At 42.6% G+C, this 22617-nt stretch overlaps 1 protein-coding gene across 10 annotated transcripts in view; it reads left to right on the plus strand.

The window, feature by feature from the left end:
- Positions 1 to 20197, plus strand: part of magi2a (membrane associated guanylate kinase, WW and PDZ domain containing 2a) — a 201032-nt gene extending 180835 nt beyond the window's left edge. For 4 of the 10 annotated variants that reach the window (XM_061029315.1, XM_061029318.1, XM_061029320.1 and 1 more), the window contains 10 exons: positions 1284 to 1325; positions 1417 to 1538; positions 1796 to 1988; positions 4310 to 4552; positions 5029 to 5214; positions 6584 to 6800; positions 8068 to 8293; positions 8614 to 8766; positions 13317 to 13455; positions 17162 to 20197. In XM_061029315.1, the coding sequence (XP_060885298.1) occupies positions 1284 to 1325; positions 1417 to 1538; positions 1796 to 1988; positions 4310 to 4552; positions 5029 to 5214; positions 6584 to 6800; positions 8068 to 8293; positions 8614 to 8766; positions 13317 to 13455; positions 17162 to 17775 (2135 nt within the window). In that variant the 3' untranslated portion in view covers positions 17776 to 20197. Of the gene's footprint in view, positions 1 to 1283; positions 1326 to 1416; positions 1539 to 1795; positions 1989 to 4309; positions 4553 to 5028; positions 5215 to 6583; positions 6801 to 8067; positions 8294 to 8613; positions 8767 to 13316; positions 13456 to 13740; positions 13879 to 17161 lie in introns of all 10 variants that reach the window. The other 6 variants (XR_009665982.1, XM_061029319.1, XM_061029324.1 and 3 more) reach the window with 6 other exon arrangements.
- Positions 20198 to 22617: the final 2420 nt, after the last annotated feature.

Here is a 22617-nt window from a genome sequence, read left to right on the forward strand (position 1 = left end):
ATAGGCTCGGACAGATTTTAGAAATGCTCCATTTCCCATCTCATCGGGTCGGGTGAAGAAGGCCATTGCCCTCCTGGTGGAGCGCTGTGAGCCACTTATGTTAGTTCAGTTGAATTTTCTGTGAGTCATGGATTCAAGTCAGCGTTTATGTAAGCAGGTACAGTTAAAGAGTCAGGTCAACCAAGCTACATTAAAGATAATACGTGTTTTGGAACATAAGGATAAGTTGGGGTTTTATTTCACTGGAAGTCCTTCAACTGAGGAAACAGGGTACACTAACTCAGAAAAGAGAGATTTTTCAGAGACAGGTTTTCAAGGTAAAGACATTTCTGCATAGTATCTGCACGGCTAGATACTCTAACAGAGGAACGATGAGGAGAGATGTCTGTGATTGAAACTGTTTAAACGTTTCTCCATGATGCAGAGAGAGACAAATGAGAGCGCTTTGTCAAGTCAAGTCTGATAATAAAACATCAACCCTGCTTAATGGAGCCGGGAAGGAAAACACTATCGTTTCACAAAGGTCTGTCAAAAAATGTTTCTTTATATTCAGAGTTCCCACGGATCCTTAGAAAGTCTTAACTTTATTATTTTTAATTTTTTAAGACCAGGTCAGTGTCAACATTCTCTAAAAAAAAAAGTGCTGAGAAAAATATGATCCACAGATTTTAAATTAACTTTGAGGTGTGATGATTTGTGAAGATAACCTCTCTGTGATATTTCATTTCAGCAGAAGCAGAGATGATGTCATTTTGTTTAAGATACTTGGTTTCTCTCCTGTCTTCATCTTTAAATCCAGCTCCATCTCTGTCAGCAGCGTCGCATGGGGTCCTTATGGTTACAGCTGCATCACTCCTTTTGTCTGCAGACGTGTTTTTTTTTTTTTTTTTTTTTTTCCCATCATCCCCCGCTGGGCCCCGGCAGAGCGCTCAGTGTGATTAAAACCGTTACAATTGGAATCAATTTTTCATTCGCAGCCACTTGTCTGCGCTTGAGTTCATTCCACCACTTTTGCAGATCACGGCGTTGTGTGAAGCCCCCTGATTGCAGATCAGCGCTCACACAAGCTCACACAGTAAATAAGAGATGGGTGTATTACACGCTGTAAGCACTTCCTGACTTTTATGGATGATGCTGAAATTCTGTGGTGGCATTAATGCTGAGGCAGCGCCTTTCTGCCTTGCTCTGGTCTTTATGGGAGAAAGTGTTTGTCTATCGATGTGTGCCTCTGTGTATTTGTCGTTGTCTTTATGGTTGCTTTCTGTATCTTTATTTTTTTCCAGAACCAGGCCAACCAAGGACTGTATTTCCTGTCGACTCCTCAGGTAAAATCCACGTCTGTGAGGAAAGGTGCAAACTCTTCCTAACGTGGAAACTTTATTCAAACCTTTTTTTTTGTGATTTTTGTCCATTCAGGTTCAGGGGCAGAGTACCAGGACATCGAGGTGAACCTGCGCAGACAGAAGTCTGGTTTTGGTTTCCGGGTGCTGGGCGGGGACGAGGCCGGGCAGCCTGTGAGTCCGGAGACGCGTGAGAAGGCTCGTATGGCGATGGGCGTGGAACCCTGTCATCTTCTCCTCTCTAACCCACTACACACACATTGTGTACACCTAACCCCCCCTGACCTGAGAGAGTGCTGGCTCTGGCTGCTTTTGGTGTCTTTCCCTGTCTGTTCAAAAAAAAACAATCATAATATTAAACTACACTACCACTTTAACACACACTGCATGTAACACAAGCTCTTTCTTTTAAAACCGCCACTTCCTGTTTGTAACTGTTTACATTCAAATAACAGATCCTGATTGGTGCGATCATCGAGAAGAGTCCGGCAGACCTGGATGGACGTTTGCGACCCGGTGACGAGCTGCTGTTTGTGGACGGGATCCCGGTGGTGGGGAAACCTCACAGATACGTTATCGACCTGATGCACGGAGCGGCAAGAAACGGACAGGTCAACCTGGTCATCAGGAGGAGGATGCAGGCAGCAGGTGAGGGAAGCTGGTGGCACTTCTTTTTTTTCTTTTTTTTTTACATTCTCCTACAATGACGTGTATATTCTTTAAAAAAAAAAGATGTTTACAGGACGCCGATAGTGTAGTGGGTGCCCCGGGACTTGAACAGGTGACCCTCCAGTTCCCAACCCTACAGTCCCTACAGACTGAAAAATATGTTTGTGTTGTGGCCAATTATTGTCATTCTTTTTTTCTATCTTATAGTGTAATAATACGTCATTAAAGCACGTATGTATCATTATGTATCACTCCACAGCTGAAAATAGTCCCCAACAGATGCATGGTGTCGTCCATTGAAAAGCTTTCAAGTAAATTGTTTAATACTTTTTAAAAATCTGTATTGATGTTTTTTTAATTCTGCGTATTAGGTAGAAACTAATTAGAGTAACATACAGAGGAGATCATAAATTGTTTCCTTTAAGGAAGTTATAATTGGATAAATTGTCCGCTCGCTCACCTCAAAAAAAAAAAGTCCATTTGCTGGAATTAACCAGGACGTGTTTAATCCTGCACGGAGCAGCGTTAGGATAACAGTTTATAAAGATTTCACAGGCTCACTACTCACATCTTTGTCCTCTATTTCATTGAATTCCTTCTTTCTTTTTCCCTCCAGTCTCCTTCCCGCCTCTCTTCTTTTCTTCACATACTACCATTCTTACACTTTAATGATTCAGAAAACTGCGTTTAATCAGTTAGAAAATTGAAGCCCTAATCTTCTCTGAGTGATTGTGCTGAAGCCTCTCCTTATAAAACATCCGCTCACTCCCGCTCTTCCTCTCGGGCCCTTTGCAGCTTTACTCACCTGTTTCCTGTCGACTGCGGTGCCACTGCCTCGATTTCAACTTCGTCCTCCCGTGTTCTCATTATCACAGCCTTCTTAGACACACATACACATACTCTTTTTCACCAAGCCACTTCTACCCACTCCATGACGCCCTCTCTGTCAATTCCTTCACACCAAAGGCCACAGTGTGACTCATGCCTGGCCTCCTCTGCGGCCCTCACTTCCATCCTAATTGTCTGACTCCCACTGGCACTTTGCAAGGTGTCAGACTTTGAGATCGTACTGTACTCATGCCTGCAACCAAAACCCCACATTTCACACAATGCATTCACTTTCTTTGACTATATCTTCTTCTCAAGAAATATGTTTCTCTGCACTTGCAGCTGTAAGGAAATACTACATGTTCATACAGTATGCACGTTTTTTGCAGATACACATGTCGCTGTAACTTCCCAACAGAACGCTAAACCTACAGTTTAAACCTCCTACACAAAACAACAACCCAGGGTTTGATCGCTCGCTACTACGACACAACGCATACACTCATAAAAAATAGAGAAGCTGCTGTCACTGTCTGGATTGACACGCTGCTGCATCTTAATGATGCGTTCGAGCACATTGTGTGACAGTTGTTTTCGCGTCTCTGTTTTGTGTTGCTGTCTCGAGTTCGCTTCACATCAAATTCAGCTCCAGCTCGTGCAATCTTAGGAGGAGAAATAATTGAAACTGATTGTTGAATTAATTGGGTTTTTTTTTTCTTTGCAAATGTATCCTTAAGATTCCTCCAGAGTCACTTTGCACAACATTGTTGAGCTTGTGTAGATGGAACAATAGGACAGGGATTGTGCCTTCATCTATAAAGATATGTTTTTTTTTTTAAGGAAAGAGGAAGATTTAGGAGTTCACTGGGTGAATTTGATGTGCTTGTGTGTGCACCATTGAGATCCTCCCATTTGTCACATACATTTACTTAAGAAAAGTACTAAAGTACGATTGTGAGGTGATGGATATATTGAGCATTTAACAATATGTATCCTAAAAACAAAGGATAAGTTGAATGAAAATGTACTCCAAAAACGTCTTTTAAAGGCTTTATATGCAATTTTTTTGATCCAGCAGATGTCGCCCTTGAGCACCAGCATGAAACCAAAACAACTCGCGGTGCATTGTTGTGTTAGCATGCTAATGCCAGCGATCTTTATTATGCTTGTATCTTCACACTGCATGTAAATTTACCTGAAATGAGCGTGATCTAGAAACACAGTTAAGCAGTGAGTACAGTATGTTATTCTTCTTTTCTCTAGTCCCTCAATTAAACAACTTTTATACACGAGGGGAGGAGTCAGCCGGCCGTCCGGGCGATGTAAACAAAGTGAAGATAGGACTCTGAAAACTCTGAAAACATGACTGAGTTATTTTCAGAGGATATACTTGATTTCTATGAATCACATATAAAGCCTTTAACCATTGTTTGTAGTGTATTTGTCACTAAGCTCTCTACCTCCCCCTACAGGTGAGTCCTGTCCGGAGAACGGCCGCAGCTCCGGCTCCGTCTCCACGCAGCACAGCTCCCCCCGCAGTGACTTCACGTACGGCAACAGCACCGTCACCGCCCAGGCGCCCAACGCCACATCGGACAGGACGTCCACCCCCAACACACAACCCAGCGACGTCGTCATCAACCGCAAGGAGAGCGAAGGCTTCGGCTTCGTCATCATCAGCTCGCTCAATCGTCCCGAGGCCGCGGCCACCAACAGTGAGTCCACTGATTGTGTTAGTGCCGCGGAGTCAAGTAGATGCTTATTCATCACCAGCCGCGCTCGGCTCCTTATGACAAGTGCTGCTGCTCTTTATCACGTAAAAGAAACTACAAGGCAAACTCGATGTAATGTCAAGATATGAGCCGCACTTAAAGAGTATGTGGAGGTCATGGCTCAATAATAAGTGAAGCACCTCTCATTCCATCTCTTCAGTTACACATCTCCTCCCACAGCACGTCACTCACACACATATTTGCTATGCCAACATGAGCATCAGTGCATCGCCCACACACATGGAAAAAAAAAACTTGGATGCCTTACGTAAGCCTGGGGTGAATAGCAAAATGAGAGAGAGACATTTTTCAGTCAGTCAGTAAGAAACAGGATAGGAATAATCCACTGAATCTGCTCCCGGGCACGTCTTCTTTTATTTCACCTGCACCGTGTTGCGTTTTGATTTCCTCCCCAACAGACGTGCCCCATAAAATCGGCCGCATCATTGAGGGCAGCCCGGCCGACCGCTGCGGGAAGCTGAAGGTGGGGGACAGGATCCTGGCGGTGAACAGCCAGAGCATCGTCAACATGCCGCACGCCGACATCGTTAAGCTGATCAAAGACGCGGGCCTCAGCGTCACCCTGAGGATCATCCCGCAGGAAGGTGAGAGAACACGTACACGATAGGAAAAACACTGTGTGAAGACCATGATTCATGACAGTGAGTGTGTGACAGATCTGATTATTTTTCTTTTTTTATTTCATTAACTGTTGCTCTTCTTATTCATGAGATGTATTCCTTTGCTCCGCACATTCTTTTCACTGAATCTCCAAATCACGTTTGCATGCAAAAGCTTGAGCAGAGCTGCTGTCTCTCATTCTGGTGACTATGAAACAGTGTGCACAAAGATTTCAGCACTAAAAAAAAAAAATGTGCATGCTTTTCAGTGTTTCTTTTATGCTGCAGTCAAAGCGATGTCAGTTTTGATGAAAAGGATTTTAATCTTGCCAAAGCCAGCAACACTTACTAGAATACTAAAACTGATGATGAATTTCTTTTCACTTTAAAAGATGGGGAAAAAGAACACCATATTCTTTTGATTAAATTGGTTTGAATGGCTGCTTGTGTCCCCCACTTCTTGACACCTTTTTTCTGTTGAATGCTTTTGCATGTATCACCCTTTATCACCATGTTAGGCTAAAGTAAAGGTCTCCTCTTAAGTTTTGGACTCTGAGTAGAACGGTACAGCTCCAGTTTGTCTCCTTTTTTTTTTAGCATTGTGCAGGCCAGTGGTTCAATCTGCAATCATTTAAAGTCAATCAAGTTCAATGCAAAGATTGTATAAAAAGTAAAGTAATGATTGACAGCTGATGGGGATAACAGGCCATATGGGTTATCATGATCACTGTTTGTTTCCATTGTTTTTTTTTTTTTTATTATTCTACTGTGGAGGCAGCTAAATGTGTGCAGCATTGGAGTACAAGACAAATTTCCCCAATGCATCGCATCAATATATTCCTACTGAATAAGGAGTGGATCCCCTCATAGCGATGAGCCTGACTCTTTCGGCTCCTCTTAGTTTTTAAAAGCTGTAAATGAGGTTTAATTTTATTCTTTCTCCCACAGCGTCACTATTTTGTCTTTAATCCTCACGCTCTTATTGTGAAATGTTCCGCCCCAGCAGGAGACAAAACTCCGTACCCACTCGACACAACATGCTGCAACTCGTCGGTAAACACAGTCAAACATTTAGCAGCTAAAGAGCCAGATAGTTCCCTCAGGAGTTTGTAGACACCCAAAAATAGAGCCGAATGCAAATGTTGCTTCATGTCTGCTGGATGTGTAAATATTTAATTCGCTGTATCAACTTTATAAGGTCATAGTTCTTCAGTGTTGTGTTTACAAGTTGCAGCTGCGCCTAAGAAACCCCTTTGAATCTGCAGTGTTAATGCCGCTCTGAGCCCTAAAAAGGGATTTCTTCTTGGCTGAGTAAAGCTTCAAAGTGCATGTTGTGATTCTCTTTGAATCCCAGAAATCAGCAACCCCCCCTCAGCCCACAGCTCGGAGAAGCAGAGCCCCCTCGCCCAGCAGCACAGCCCCAAGAACCAGCCGAGCAACGCCGCCGCTCAGCCCAACGCCGCGGTGACGGATCCAAACCCTCCCGTTAACCAGCCGAACCCTGTCCCGCACCAGAGCCCCGGGACCCAGCTGCCTGCCCCGCCTCCGCAGACCTACCCCCACGAGAGCAGGTAAGACGCCGATTATGAGGACCTCAGGTGACAAAGCACGTCAGCTTCTTTTTAAAGCTGCATGTAAACAGTTATGATGGAAGCTGTTTTGTGCTCATGCTGTCAAATCTGTAGCTGCTTTTTTTGACGCAGTGAAGCGTTTTTATAGAGTAGCCCTCTATCTGTCTCTGGGGTAAAACACTCATCCTCCAAATATGCAGGTATGATTGACTTTTCCATCTTTTTTTTTTTGCTGTTTCCTCCTCCTTTTCCTTGCTTTGTCTCACTATCATTGTCTTTTTTAAATATCTTTATCGCGTCTCTTTCTCTTCATTCCTCTCCCATGCTCTCTTTCTCTCCGCAGTTTGTTGTATAACATCACTTAACTCTTATGGACTGCTAAATTATTGACTTAAATTGCTTCTTTATAGAGAGATCTCTTGAATATTTTAGCAAGAACTTCGGGGGTCCAAATAAAATCTACAATGTCTCTGCTTGTGCTTTACACAGCATCCAAATCTCTTTGTACTCAGCGTCCCCAGCCGCTGAGGGAACTTGTTTTTGTGTTATAAACATTTCATGCGATGTGTGATTTCTTCACTAAAGTCTTGTTTAATGGCTGTCACTGCAAACCAAAACAGACGGTCCCCGTTGGCACCGGGTGACCCAGCAGATTGTCAGAAAGCATTCTTTTATACAGCACACTAAGTGCACCGAAACACAACACATGAAGTGCAGCATGTTCGGAGGTAATCATGACGGGCAGAGCCAATATTTCATGGAGTCCATTTTCCTCTGACATCACACTTAGGGGAGGAAGCCCAACTAGTTCAAAAGTTTCCAACAATGTTCTTATCAACATTATTATCTTGATTGATGAGCAAATGAAAAGTCAATCAACAGTGAAAATAGGGAGGAACGTAGCTACTTTTTCAGGTTAACATAGACCGAAACATATTTGATTCAACATTAGCCTCAGTAAGAAAACCGCTAACATTAGCATTCAGCCACTTATAATGCTATATTAGCGTTATAAAGGATTTGAGAGCTAGCTTTACTGTTAAATATTGTTACACAATGAAATAGGAAATCTCAAATTCCTAGCTAAATAAATGTTAGTTTAGAATTCACTTCCTTGGTGATGTATTGTTAAAGTCATCTTAGCTAGGAGCTAACAACCTTAGCTTCCAATCCTTGAGGCATCACTTGGAGGAAAATGACCGCCATGAGATTGTGGAGATTAAATATCATTTTGGAAGTTCTTCCTTCATCCTGATTGGTCTGTTAGTTACAGGTCCGAGGTCAAAGCGAGGCAAGATGTAAAACCGGATATCAGACAGCCGCCGTTCACAGACTACAGGCAGCCGCCCGTGGATTACAGGCACCCTCCCGTGGCGGACTACAGGCAGCCCCCCACGCTGGACTACAGACACCCCCCGCTGCTCGACTACAGGCAGCTAGCGCCCGACGCCAGGCAGTTCACCATCCCAGATTACAGGATGCCACCAGTTCAAGTAAGGATGTCTCACGCAGCAGAAAACAGTTTTTTAATCCCTCACACTCTCTTATCTGGAGGCTTTGAGGCCGACACCAGTCTGGATATTTCAGAGGAAGGAGATAAGCTGTGATAACCAGGGTACTTTTCATTAAGAATCAACGTTTAATGTGAAAGTTGTGGCTCTTAGTGACGAACCCAGAGAGAAGGATCACATCATCCATGGTTCACTTCAGGAATGCTGAGTGTTAAAGAGTCTTTATGATCCATGTTGTTTCATTTACATTATCTGCACTTTGTCCCACTTAAGTATTTTTGAGTATTTTCTGCTTTTCTCAGCTTGCACAGGACTTTGACTTCTTCACCGTGGAGCTGGAGAAAAGCGTGAAAGGCTTCGGTTTCAGCATCCGCGGTGGGCGGGAGTACAAGATGGACCTGTTTGTCCTTCGACTGGCCGAGGACGGACCGGCCATCCGCAACGGCAGGATGAGGGTTAGTTTGATGATGCCATTTCCTTTAAGAAAGCCACTCTCACCTCTTAAAGGTTAAGCTGCTTTCTATCTCTCTGGATTACATGGTAGACACTCACTGTAATTGTCCGATGTTATCACAGCTGCAACAGCAACTTTTCAGAGAAATTATCTGTCAAAAAAAAACTTGGAGAAATCTGTCCCCTCCCAAGTTCTGAGAACTCATCTGTCCTCGACATTTAATAAGAGATAATAAAAAGAGATAATATTCAGAAAGATTAAGACAGATAAAACATTTAAGTGGGCCAACTTTAGTCGCAGTTAATGTTTGCATAGCAACGCCAACGGCTCCCTCTACCTATGATTGCTAATGTATTACTCTCACTGAGAAAGCAGATTCATATAGCCGTAAAACAACTTCCTTTTTTGTGCTTCAGTACAAAATTAATCTTGTAGCAAACACATCTCTCTCCAGCTTTTTTTCTCTCTTTCTTTCACGTTCTCCGATCTTTACGTCTGCAGCTGATGGCCTCAGTCTGCTCTACATTCCTTATCTGTAATGAACCTGTCAAAGATAATTTGTGCAAAATGCCCCCGGGGGCCGTATTACTATTCCTCCTCATTGGGGTAGTCGATGGAGTCCAGTGGGCTTCGACAGCAGGCGGCTCGCTTGAGCTCCACTTAAAGTCAAATTGCTGTAAAATCTGATTTTGGTGGTGGAAGAAGTATTCAGAAGTTGAAGGTTACTTATAATCAACCCTGCTCTTTGAACATAGTGACAAGGTGTACTGTTGTACTGTAGCTGCAAAAAAAAGTGCAAATTTGTGCTACATAAAGTTGTGTTCATTTTTCATGAAACCTTCCCCTATTCTTTGTTTTTGGCGAATACCGGACTATTTTCTTTATTCTGCCTCAAACATTATTTAAAACTCACACTTCAGATATTTATCATGACACTCACAGAATATTGTGTCTTCACAAACAAGTGTGAAACTCGACGCAGAAGGACCAAAGTGAGGCACCTTCATTACTCAGTCAGAGATTCTGGTATGTTAGGATCAGTCTTGTTGGGATCCCCTTGAACCAATCTTGCCTGACTCATTGATCCTTTATCAATCAATCAATCTTTATTTGTATAGCGCCAATTCATAACAAACGTTATCTCAAGACACTTTACAAAAAGCAGGTAAAAGACCTTACTCATTGCTGTATAATCTACAAATGCCCAACGTTAATCCATCATGAGCACTAAGCAACATTTATCAATAATGTGTGAAGATAATCGGTCCAAGCACTGAACCTTGTGGCACTCCATGGTTAATTGTGGCGTTTATCTGACTTAGGTTTCTGCAGGTTAGAGTCTACAGACCATGACTTTGAATCCATCAGTAGTCTATCTGTGCTGTGCAGTGATAAATCCATGGAGCTGTCCGTGGTGCTGAAGAAGCAGACAGATTTTTCTCGCCTCTTTTTCAGTTAGTCCTGCTCTGCTTCATCGATTTGTATCACTTTGATAGTCAAAGCAGCAAAAGCAATGTAAAGTCACTTCAAAGCTGAGAGGATTAAAGAGACACACCTTTATCTGTATTCATATAGCATTTCTTTAGTGCATCTATGCCAAACCAGGAGCTGCTGCTGAAAATACAACCCCCACCTCTCTGAGAAAACATTTTAGGGGGAACATAACTGGAGATTTATATGATTTGATTGGGGTAAAAATTAGTATTGATTCTCTTATTGGACCATCCACCCTGATAAGGATTAATAAATCAGTTTCTAGTTATGCTAAAAGCAGCTAATGTAGCCTCTAGCAGGAAGCCTCCAGCAGATATGAGGAGCGTGTCTTGTAGGCTAATTTATTTTTAACTGAACAGCCAGAGATTTTTTTCCCTCAAGGCAGATTTATATTTATCAGGTCATGCTATGTTTTCATTTAAGACTTAAACTAAAGCTGTCAAGTTAGTTAAACATAACATACGAGTATCTCAAAGTCGTTTTGGAGTAAATGTACTTAACGTCCCCCACTGAGTCTGATTAGTTATAGATGAACGGTCGGACAGTAACACAGCTGGAAGGATCCTGAAATCAGCTCCACACTGTGCTGTGGAATAGATTTCTGAGAACAATGCGCAGGGAACACTTTGATCCCTCTTCCAACGATCCTCAATCCATACCGCCGCATGCAGAGAGGAATCAATCTGCATTACACTAAAGTTAATGTGAGATCCAGCTTTAAAAGCTTCTGACAAGCCTGTCACTTTGGGTTTTGGCGCTGCTTTGACACGTTTATAAGGTGAAGAAAACCAAACGCTGTCATGCAGTTTGACTCCCCGTAGTCTATGTGAAGTTTCAGCCGAGTCACTCGTCGTCAACACTCACATCTATTTTGACCCTAAACCAATCCGGATCTTTTTAAGGTTTATGGGGCAGTGCAGAAGCTGTTAAGATAATTGCATAAAGTGATTGGTTATTACAGATATAATTCAGCTCATTTAATCACCTCTCTAAGCGTTAAACCTTCCTGAAAAGACTGATTGGTGCGTAGACGTCGGTGCAACTCCTTTTCAACTCCGTACGCTCCCTGTTCTCAGCGCTCACCTGCTGTCCATTCAACTCCGACTCCCTCTTTATTAAAGATGAAAATGGAGATTGCCCTCCTCCGCCGTTCTGAGGTGAGGATTAATGAGCCGACCGCCTTGCCTTCCACCTCTCACCAGACCACTGTAATGACACCTAATGACTCCCCCCTTCTCTGCGACTCGAGTCCGCTCCTGACTTTCAAATTACCCCGGCCATTACCCGAGGACTTTTCCATTTGTTAGCGTAATTGGGCCGGCATGTTTTGTCCCGTTCCCCATGAATCCTCCCCATTAGTCAACCTCGGAGCCGCGTCTTGAAGAGCCAAAAGAGTGAGAGTGTTGAAGGAGGGAGGACTGACGTTTGACTCGTCCTCGTGTATATCACGGAGAGATAGACCGGCTAATATTTGAGTTAGCTGTTAGCTGAGCTGCTGCTGCAGTAATGGTCATTTTAAAACAGGCAGATTATTGGTATTCATCAGAGTGTCCTCATACGAGTAAGGGTCCACTTTAATTCCATCCGAACCACATGTCCAAATTAGATCTGAATTAATAAGAAGTGACACCAGTTCAATGGTAATGCTTATTAACACAAGGTCCTGGGAGAGCCGATGAATTATAGAGTAAGAATCATCTGTCCATATTGACCGTTATGAATCACTTTTGTGTGCTCCATAATAAAAGAAGCTTGTTAATATTCTCTATCATATTGTATTCTACTCATTTGCAAACCTGCCACATCATAATTGACTCAATCTTCAGTATGCAAACAGCTTCATTAATTCGCTCATCTTATTTCCACCTCTTGTGAACTTCACCGGAGGGTTTATGTAACAATATGGCACCTCATTTATTTACTGTTCGGTTTTTCTGTCAATCATTTCGACAGTTCACGTCTTAGGATGCTAAAATGTCGCACATGCACAACAAAAAAATGTTAAGTGCATAGAATCAATTCATCTTCATTATGTGCTGTGGTATGAAGTGGTGCAGGGCATGCGATGAATGTAACTCGCTCCACAGGAACGTGTCAAAGAGAGTTAAGGCTTCTCTGTAATCTATAAACGCAGCTTCAGTCGTGATCCGGAGCTCGCTGTGCTCCGCTGCTACAAAGTCACACTGTGTTGTTCACTGAAGTTACCAAGCTTTCTAAAGTGGAAAGAAAACTTTCTTCCTTTAAGACTTGACATTGTTTCAACAATCAATTTTGAAAGATCTAAAAAAAAAAATATGAATCGATACTCATCTGTTCATCCTGATTTCTAAATGAAAATCTAAAATGAACATCCAATTTACAGCATAAAGGGAATGTGAAGAGTGTTTATCTGGTTATGAATCACACTTAGATTAATATTGATGCCTCTCGATGACTTGCAAAACAGTAGATAAGAGATAAGAATGACTGTTTTGTCCACAGGAGGGCGCCAAAATCAACACAAACCAAAGGTTCCTTACAGGAGCTTTAAAGAAATCGCTTTCTTTAGTGAACAAGTGATTTGTAAGAAAACCTCTGCAGCTTTAAAGTCATTATTAGGTGTTCGTTGATAAACTGTATCCGTTAATAAGAATGAACCTCTGATAACTTTTTACACTCAAACACCAGGTGCCACTTCTGAGGACGAGTCTGTAAACACATTCTTGAACATGAACACTATTATTCATCAGCTCCAGGTATTTTTAAGAGTGTTATCTTTCTGAAACGGTGAACAGCCTTCTCGTAACAGTGGAAAGATGTTGGATGAGTGTTTGTATTATTGCACTATGTAGCATTAGATTCACTTTGCTTTGGTACCGAGGAGCCGAGAGAAACTGTCCAAGGACAAAAGTAGAACCAAGTATGTGGTTCAAAGTACAAACTTTGAGTAAAGTGCATCTTTGTTTTGTTTTTTTTAGATCTAAGAACGGCCCACTCTGCTTGGAAAACATGAATGCATTCGTCCTCTAAAAGTTGTTTACAACTTATTTTCTTCCTCTGTACTTCCTGACTCCCAAGGTTGGGGACCAAATCATTGAGATCAATGGAGAAACCACCCGAGACATGACCCACGCCAGGGCCATCGAGCTGATCAAGTCTGGAGGCAGGCGGGTTCGTCTTCTGCTAAAGAGGGGGACGGGGCAGGTCCCAGAGTACGGTAGGGATCCAAACTTTTAATCCACATGAACTTTTCTTTGCCTTCAGGATCATTCTTTAACTCTCTTTTAACTTTTAGACTCTTTTTTTTTGTTCCTTCGCTGTCTTAATATCACTTCAACTCTTGTTAACATTATTCTCTTCATCTATATTCATGTTCAATCTTCTGCCTTTTTATACTCTGTACTCGTGGTATTCTATATTTCACTCTGTTGTTAAAAAAGAAAAAACTAATGATTCTTTCTTCTGTCTTGACTAACACTAGTTTATCTTCTGTCCATTTCAGTGACCTATCACTAATTGATTGGTCTAGGTTGTTACTTCCCCTTCTATAGGAATGGTATCTTCCAGTCTCTCCATGTGCATGAAAAGTGACAAGCATGGCTCCCCCTATTTCTTCCTAACGGGCCACTCTAAAGACACGGTTTGTGACCATACGAATGTTTTTTTTCTCTTCACCTAACCCTGGCTTTTTGTGCTGTGGTTTTTTTGTGTGTTGTTTTGATATAACCACTTGTTTTTGATGCATGCTTATATCTTACTTTTTAGTTCATGGAATAAGCAACAAACTATCGCTTAAAAACTACAAGTCACAGAATTCTAGCAACTTTAAAACTGTTTGAAACCGACCGACAGGGCCTGAAAATATGAAAATTCAGTGTTCACCGTAGACATTAAAAGTACTTGTCACTATAATTGACAAAGCCCCTAATCATGCATACGTTTTGGCCTTAAAGACTTTATATGTGATTTTTCACACTTAAATATAATATAAATCAAGTATATCCTCTGAAAATAACTCTGTGAGTCATGACTGTCTACAATGGGTGTAACACCCGAGTCCCACTGTCTGTGATGTTTTCAGAGTTTTCAGAGTCCTATCTTCACTTTGTTTACATCGCCCGGACGGCCGGCTGACTCCTCCCCTCGTGTATAAAAGTTGTTTAATTGAGGGACTAGAGAAAAGAAGAATAACATACTGTACTCACTGCTTAACTGTGTTTCTAGATCACGCTCATTTCAGGTAAATTTACATGCAGTGTGAAGATACGAGCATAATAAAGATCGCTAGCATTAGCATGCTAACACAACAATGCAGCGCGAGTTGTTTTGGTTTCATGCTGGTGCTCAAGGGCGACATCTGCTGGATCAAAAAAATCGCATATAAAGCCTTTGATATCATTTAAAAAGCCAGTTCTCATGACATGAAAAAACTGGGCTGTAGAATTCAAATGTTCAGTTCCTTTGCTTGAAAGTTGGACTTTTAACATGAGGCCAAATGGAGACTGACTCACCATTGGAGCCAGCCTCAAGTGGCCACTCCAGGAACTGCAGTTTTTTGCACTTCTATGTTGGCTTTTTTCTACTCAGCCTCTGAGGTTTCTGCTTGGTGAGGCCCCTTAGTCAGCAAGAGGAAGTCAACTTGAAATATTTCTGCCGATTTTTTAACCAATGAGGTCACAGCAGCGCTCAAATTGAGTCCAGAAGGGGACATTTATTCTTTTGACACCGCGGGTAATAAAAGTCCAATGCGTCACTGACTCCCGTTGTTTATGCTACCTTTATGACGCTCACTTTTCCGCGTCCTTCTGTGAGGAAAAAAGTGTGTTTTTGGGGACTCATGTGGCACTGAAGCCTTCAGTAATACACATATTTTAGAATCTGGCCTTCATGCTCCCCCTCCAGCTCTTTAACACAGAAACAGGAAAAAGAGGGTTCTGTAGTTTTCTCGTGTCAACCCCCTTTGCAGCCTGAGAATGACTCTCTCTGTGTCAAAGCTTTTGTAATTCTTGCCTTGAGGAGTAAATCTGCACACAGGGAGTGGAACTGTGGTCAGCCAGGAGATGCAGTCCTCCATCACCACAGATCTTTTGTGTTCTCTCCCCGCGTCGGCTAAAAGTAGAGGCAGCTCCTCGAGCCCACATGTTCTCCTCCTGTGTGGGCTCCATTCAGCATTTCATCACTCGTGGTTTACAGGCGCTTTATTTGCATACTGGAAGGTTATGCAAATCATCTTTGCTGATTAATGTGGCTGTTTCAAACATTAGCATACTAATGTTCAATAGGAGCACGTTCTTTTATTTTTTTTTAGATGATGTGCTTTTAAGGAACAGCTTGATACAAAATTAATTGTAAATGAGGAATGTAAGCCGGGTAACGTTGTGGGATAAGATGTGGTCATGGGCATGTGCATGATTATTATTGTGTGCCTGTCTGTGTGTTTTTGGATCTTTATGAAGTGCTACATCTGCATTCTTCAGGTTTCATATTTACCAAAGTCTTATTGAGTGACATCATTGACACCTATCAATTAAAAGAGCACTGTTTAAGTGAAGCTGTGCTCTGTTTACAATGCTTATCATTATGACATGAAGTTGCATAGGCTTGCAAGAGACAGTAGCAGAGCCCTAAGCAGACATGCATAAATCAGTTTTATTTCACTCCAGCTGTTCACCAGCTATCCCCTCACCTTGTGTGTCCCCTGTTTCGTGCAGGATGGATTGTGTAAAGTGAGCTTTAAAGATGAAAAAGGAAAGAAGGAACAACATTTAGCGAATTTCTGGTGATTAACCTCAATGGACTAAAAGAGGGCTGAAAACATCAGGAGTAAATGTGATGTCATTTTGGGTTGTGCACCAGGCAGACGTGCGTCCTTACATCCAGCCTTTTTCTCAAAATCTTGACAAATGACCTCGTTACCTTGCAAGACTTGTTGTCTTTGTGCTATTTTCAAGCAAACAGATCTTCAATGTTTTGCAAATCGACAGTTTTTTTTATCAACATTTTACTCAACGTCCCAATCATTTTTGGGGAAATTAGTTTTTTTTTTTGTGCTGCCCCAAAGCCACCAAAATTAAGAGAGTGAAATACCAGGCTAATTATTTTATGGTTCCCTGAAAAAGAACAAATGTACACATACCATAGTTTGTCTAAGGGTGACTCGGCAGAATTGTAAGCCGACCACATCATCAGATCTAACAGCAGCACGTGATAATCACAGCTTTCAGTCCACTTCACACAAACTGAACGTCACTTCTTCATCATAGTGGACGCGCTGGATCCTGCACACTCACAACTCCGCATGACAGTGTGCTTGTAATTGGGCCTCGTGGCGCCGGTGTAGCTATGGCCTAGCATCTGCCCCCCTGCCCGGCCCCCGCTGAGAGTGACTGATGGCCGAGGGAGCGACGGTCATCGGTGCAGAAACGTAAAGCTAACAGTCCGTGAGAGTGCAGCGTCGTGGAGGAGCTCGCTGTAGATTCACTGCAGCTGCTACACAAGATACAAGACTTCTTTAGGCTTAAGAGAAAGAGAGAGAGAGAGAGAGAGAGAGAGATGAAGCGCTCGGCCCTTGAGGTTTTCATTCTCGCTAAAGCACCACCGTATTGGGCACATCATCCATTTCATTAAACCTGTTTTCGATTTTCCGCCAAAGGTTTTAGATTGGCCGAAGCTTTAAAGAGAGCTATGGGAGGCAGATTGATGTTTTCAGAAAGTGGAGTTGCCCTGTGACATGTCGGGAAGTAGGTTGTAATGCAGCTCTTACATTTACTCTGATGCCTTCAGCTCGTAGAAACGGAGTGATGCCGTGTTGATTCTTTTTGTCTTGACGCTGTGTTTGGTTGTGCTGTGGCATGCGTGCAAGCTTCTTAAGCAGGAGGTGTAAATGTGGCTTTGATTATTGACTGTGTGCGTGTGCGTTCCAGATAATGCCGCCCCATGGGATGCTCGCCCTTCAGCCTCCCCAAGCCTGTCGGAAGTAGCCCCTCCCATCGACAGCCTTTCCATGCCATCGCCTTCATCTCATCTGGCCCAGGCCCCCGACCAACCTCTGGAAGTCCCTCGAGACCTGGCGGCGGGAGACAGCAGGAAGGAGCGTCCCAAGAGCCCCCAGAAGGCCGAGCTCCCGGGTCCAGATCCGATCGGCGGCAGAGCCAAGAAAGAGGGTGGCAGGTCCACCCACAAGGGGCAACGGGTGCAGCCTGCTCCAGAGGGGGAAGGGGGCAAAGACAGAGCTGAGAGCGGGGAGCCCAAACCTTCCAGGAGCACCAGAGGGAGGTCCAAGGAGAGGAATCCTCGCGATGACAAAGAATCCGCTCACTCTCCCAGCGTCCAAAAGCTCCCGCACACTAACGGTAACGGGAGGGAGGACTTGGAGTCGGACAGGAGCCTCGGAGAGAGCCGACCCAACAAGAGCACCAGCAGCGGGGGCAACGTAGCTGGGAGGAAGGCCACGGTCTCTCCCGGGCCTTGGAAGATCCCCGGGTCGGACAAGCTGCCGAGCACACTGCGCACGGGGACGTCCACGCTGAGCAGATAACACCGCGGCTCCAGCAGGAAAACAAGTGAGACCACCCTCCAACTTTCTGTGCTCCTTTAAGCCTACATTGACCACTTTTTGACCCCATTTTGACCCCCATTCTCCAAAAACACCAAACAGTCAAAACCAAGGGGGAGGCAGGGTGATCTGGACCACGTGTTTTTAGAGTTTTATTTATGAAACTGTACTCTAAATTATTACCAGAGAGATTCTACACCCACCACCTTAAGAACTGGAAATGAATCATCCACCTTCTTTTTAAAAAAATATATGGAAGATCAAGTAGTGTGTGTGTGTGTGTGTGTGTGTGTGTGTGTGTGTGTGTGTAGCGTGTGTGTAGCGTGTGTGTGTGTGTGTGTGTGTGTGTGTGTGTGTGTGTATAGCGTGAGGGGAAAATCATTCGGGGGTTCAAAAACTTTGAAGACTATTTTGGAGTCCTCCCAAAGCAGAACTGGGTGGCAAACATGCAAATATGAACAAGTGACAGGATGCAACTGTCTGATTTTTTTTTTCTACAAATATATCTTCACGGTGGAGTCTGTTCTATGAAGCGGAATGTTTAAAGGATGATTTGCCTGTTTTGTTTTTTTGTTTTTTTGTTTTTTGACGAGATCGAATGGAAGAAAGCGTGAAATCGGAGATGAAATCTACTCATCAACAGAACTTTGCCTTAAGACTGTGCGGGCCTGAATCTGTCTTGAAATAATCCATCAGATGATTATAGACATAGATATATTATAATGAATATGAATATGTGGGATCATTTTGTAAATAAGATCATCTTTAAAGTGAACTCAACCTTAGTAGAGACGATCAATATTCTAATCCGTGCTGAGAGGAACGACATGGACCAGAACTTTCACCAATACAACTTCAACTTCTCCCCCCCCCCCCCCGTGACTGCATCACGGGGTCTCGACTGAACGGTCTATTTGTGCTAGAATCCTCCCCGAGTTTTGCCGGGGGATGTCATGTCAAACAGTTTTTTCTCATTTCTGTGCTCACCGGACGAAGAGGTCGGCGACAGTGGCGTCCAGCGGAGGAGCTCGCACGAGGGGCAGAGTGCCTTAGACTGACAGAGAGGTCCAGAACACTAGAAGAGGGTTTGAAACAGGCTGCTATACAACTTTCACTTTACACATATAAAGGATAAACTGTATTTTTTCATATACCAGTGAGAAAAAAGGTGAAATATATAATTTATTTCACAAGCTTACGTATGAAAATAAGTCTATTAACAGAAGCGTCTTTATTTGTACGAGAGGTTCAGTTTGGGTCACGGTACTTTCTGTTACTGATTTCATAAAGAGGTCTGACACTAGTGATTTCCTCCTGTTGCGATCAGCTGTTGACTCGTTGAATGAAGTGAATCTCACTTGTCATTTTGCTCCTCTAACAATCTGCAGCCTGACTGAGTGATTAAATGAAGGATTTGAAAATGGAGACGTATTTTCTACACGCGGGCGGAGGAGAGGCTGCACCTGCCACAGCCACTTCCAGCTGCTGATTTGATTTGTTGGAGGTGATTCTGTCGACACTGTGTGATAATAACACGCTCATCTCCATGCCAAAGCTCCCCTTACATTTTCATTTGTTTCATCATACACTTTTTACCCCCCCCCCCCCTAGACTTTGAAATAATGGGTGCCAGACTCAAGGTAACTAAAAAAAACTCAAATTTCATGTGGAATATAAATTATTATGTCAGAGAAAAAGACAGCTCAGCCCCGAGAACAACAAAGCAAAATAAAGCCCCAAAACATGGATTTTAGATTTCTCTGACCAGAGGTAGCAAATGCTGCCTTCATACTGCATCGTTCATGTTCATCTTTATTTAGTAACTTTACATTTGGATCAGAAAAAAAAAAGGTGCATATTTTTTGCTCAGCCTTTGCACAAATCACTGCTTGCCACATCTGAGCTGTCTCCATCGAGCCAAAACTGTAAGTACTTTTCTACAGAAAGCAAAAAAAAAAGAAGAAAAAAAACACATCTAAAGGTTCTTATTTTATATTGTCCATTGTGTGTGTGCGTGTGTGTGCCTGTGTGTGTGTGTGTGTGTGTGTGTGCCTGTGTGTGTGTGTGTGTGTGTGTGTGTGTGTGTGTGTGTGTGTGTGTGTGTGTGTGTGTGTGTGTGTGTGTGTGTGTGTGTGTGTGTGTGTGTGTGTGTGTGCGGCACCATAAACTCGAACCCAAACGGCTCAGTATCACTGTGTATGTCCTAGCAGTGTGTAGACCCTGAACAAATATCTCTATAAATATGACTCAGTGTACTATTCATGGTCACAAAGACTCTAAGTGGAGCAACTATTTTTATGAAATGCAACACTATGGATATATTAACTTTTGCAGAAATCTTGTTTACCTGTATGATATTCTGAAAACGCTGTCAAAAATAAAAGATGAAAACATGACAGATTTATTCAGGACATGCTGCTGTGTGATTTATTACTGGCGTCTGTTGTCATTAACGGGTACGGTTCAGAAGATGTTCATGGGTTACATTTTAATCTTCAGCGTTTATAAGCAGCTGAAATAATGTACTGGTTTATTTGGAAATTTGACATTTTAAGGATTTATCAATATATTTATAAAAGACTGTGACACATCTAATGGCGTGCAAATCTTATACATTTAGAAACCGTTTGACAATAAATGAAAAGAGACATTTGGCCTAATTGCTGAGAGTTACATGAGAAGACTGATGCCACTCAATATCTTTGTGATGCCTGACTTTTAAATCTTGTGTTTCAAACTTCAAAAACTCTTGGTCCATTCACTTCTTTCTAATTTCTTGCACTACACTTGCACTACAGTTGTAGTGTCATTGTTTGGCCACATGGGGGCGTCTGGTAACAGAAGGAAATACAGAATATATTTAGATTAGACTGCAAAAAGAAGTAAAACAATAAAGTCTGTATCTGCCAAAGAGGACATTAATTTAATGCTCAGGACAAAAACACTCAGAGTTTTGTTTAAATTTCATGCAGGTTAGGAAGTATTTATTTATGCCTTCTGTGCACACCCTCCATGTGTCCACTAGAGGTCAGTGCAGACCAGGTGTACATTATGAAGAAACTTGGTTTCATAATTGTTGGACTTACATAAAGTTATTAGTCAGACATTTTTTCCTTTTACTGAAAATTGAAGGGATTTTGTGATTATATATGTTATAAAATTACGTCACATATTTTAACCCATTTAAATTCAGTTATGACTGGTTAAATATCTGCTCATAAGTAGCTGTGGAAAAAGCCCTATAGGTGATTGCTTCCTAGATTTTACATATTCCACATTATATTGAACCTCACATAAAAAATAGCTGAAGTCCAGTTTGATTTAATTTAACTGCAGCGTTTAACTTGATTTATTAGTTGTAAGTGGGTCATTGCCTCATGTCCATGTATGCAGCATGTAAACAGGGCTCTGTGCATCGAAGAGACGGGAAAGAGGCAACAGAAGAAACACAGGATGAGAGGTGGAGCGAGCGCTGCAGGAGCAGGTCGACCAGCTCTCCTGCAGAGGCGGCGCTGGTCCGGGCTGCCTGCTGCCTGTTTTCTCCACAGGGGCGAATCAGTCCAGAGCTGTGCTGAAGTCTCCCCAGGGACAAAGGCGGGCTTAATTTAGGCCTCAACAGGCTGTTCTGCGTTCTCTGAAGAAACATCAAGGACATTAGAGTGCAGCATTATGAGAACAGGGGGAATGAGGAGTAATATTCTCTACATTTCTGGGCTCAATTTGTGGGGTAAAGTCATGCTGAACAAAGTTTTATGAGTGGACAGTAATGCACAGCCCTAATGTGTCTCCAAAACTCAATAATGTCATTGACAGTGTGCATGACTCAGATCTTCACAGCAGTGTGTGATGGATGGCTTTACCTCCTCCGCCGACATCTCTCGTGTTGTCCCTCGCTGACTTTTCTTCATAGTTTTTCATCGATGCTGAACGTACTGCAAGTGCAGAGATAACAGAGGACAATGACTTCATCTGTCAAGAAGACACAAAACTCGTCTTGAACAGCGTGTCCAATGTTGCAGGACAAGTAATCAACTCATTGGCAAAGAGAGGCCTGAGCGTGCCCAGCTTCATGCTCAGTAATCTTGAATCACATTTACAGCACTAGCAGCTTTATTTAAGAAATGCATTCAGCGGCTCTCCAGGTGAAACATCTCTTCATGTCAGCAAATAATTTCAACCTAGAATGCGGAGGGATGCCCCTGAGGTAAACAAATATTTAAGGTGCAACAAATAATGTTACACAACAAGTATAACCTGAGAAGAAGCAAAGGGATGTCCTGTTTTTGTGCTTTTTTTTGTTATTTTAAACAAAAACAGGATTTCCTTTTTCAGCAACATACAAGTTTTTATTTCAAAGCCAAGTTTGTAGATTTCTCTTAAGCATTCTGAAATAGTGTTTTTGGTTGCAGTGCGTTAAAATTGTGAGGAAAAACAGCTGCAGTTAACTCCTCATCTCCTTTTTTTTGCACTCGGATGCTCACTGACATCTAAACATGTTGTGTCGTCTTGTTTCAAGCGCTTTTGGAGCTGCATAAAGATGCAATTTGATGATTATATTTTTGCAAAAAAAAGGAGAACAGGGAGACACTTTGATAGACTGTGAGTCAGAGAAAGAAAAGGCTGCAAGAATCCAAATTATGACACGCACCAACTGCAGTTTTAAGAGGATGTTACAAGTGCTGTTTGGTGCCCGGTGGTGCTCCATCATTTTAATTAAGCTTCAGCGTTTTCAGCCAACAAGTGTCATGCCCTGTTTTTTTTACGTGGGTGTCAATATAACAAACACGATGCTTTAGCAGCACAATGAACAATAGGTCATGAAAA

Source organism: Labrus mixtus, chromosome 22, assembly GCF_963584025.1.
Source record: "Labrus mixtus chromosome 22, fLabMix1.1, whole genome shotgun sequence".
Classification (NCBI taxonomy): domain Eukaryota; kingdom Metazoa; phylum Chordata; class Actinopteri; order Labriformes; family Labridae; genus Labrus; species Labrus mixtus.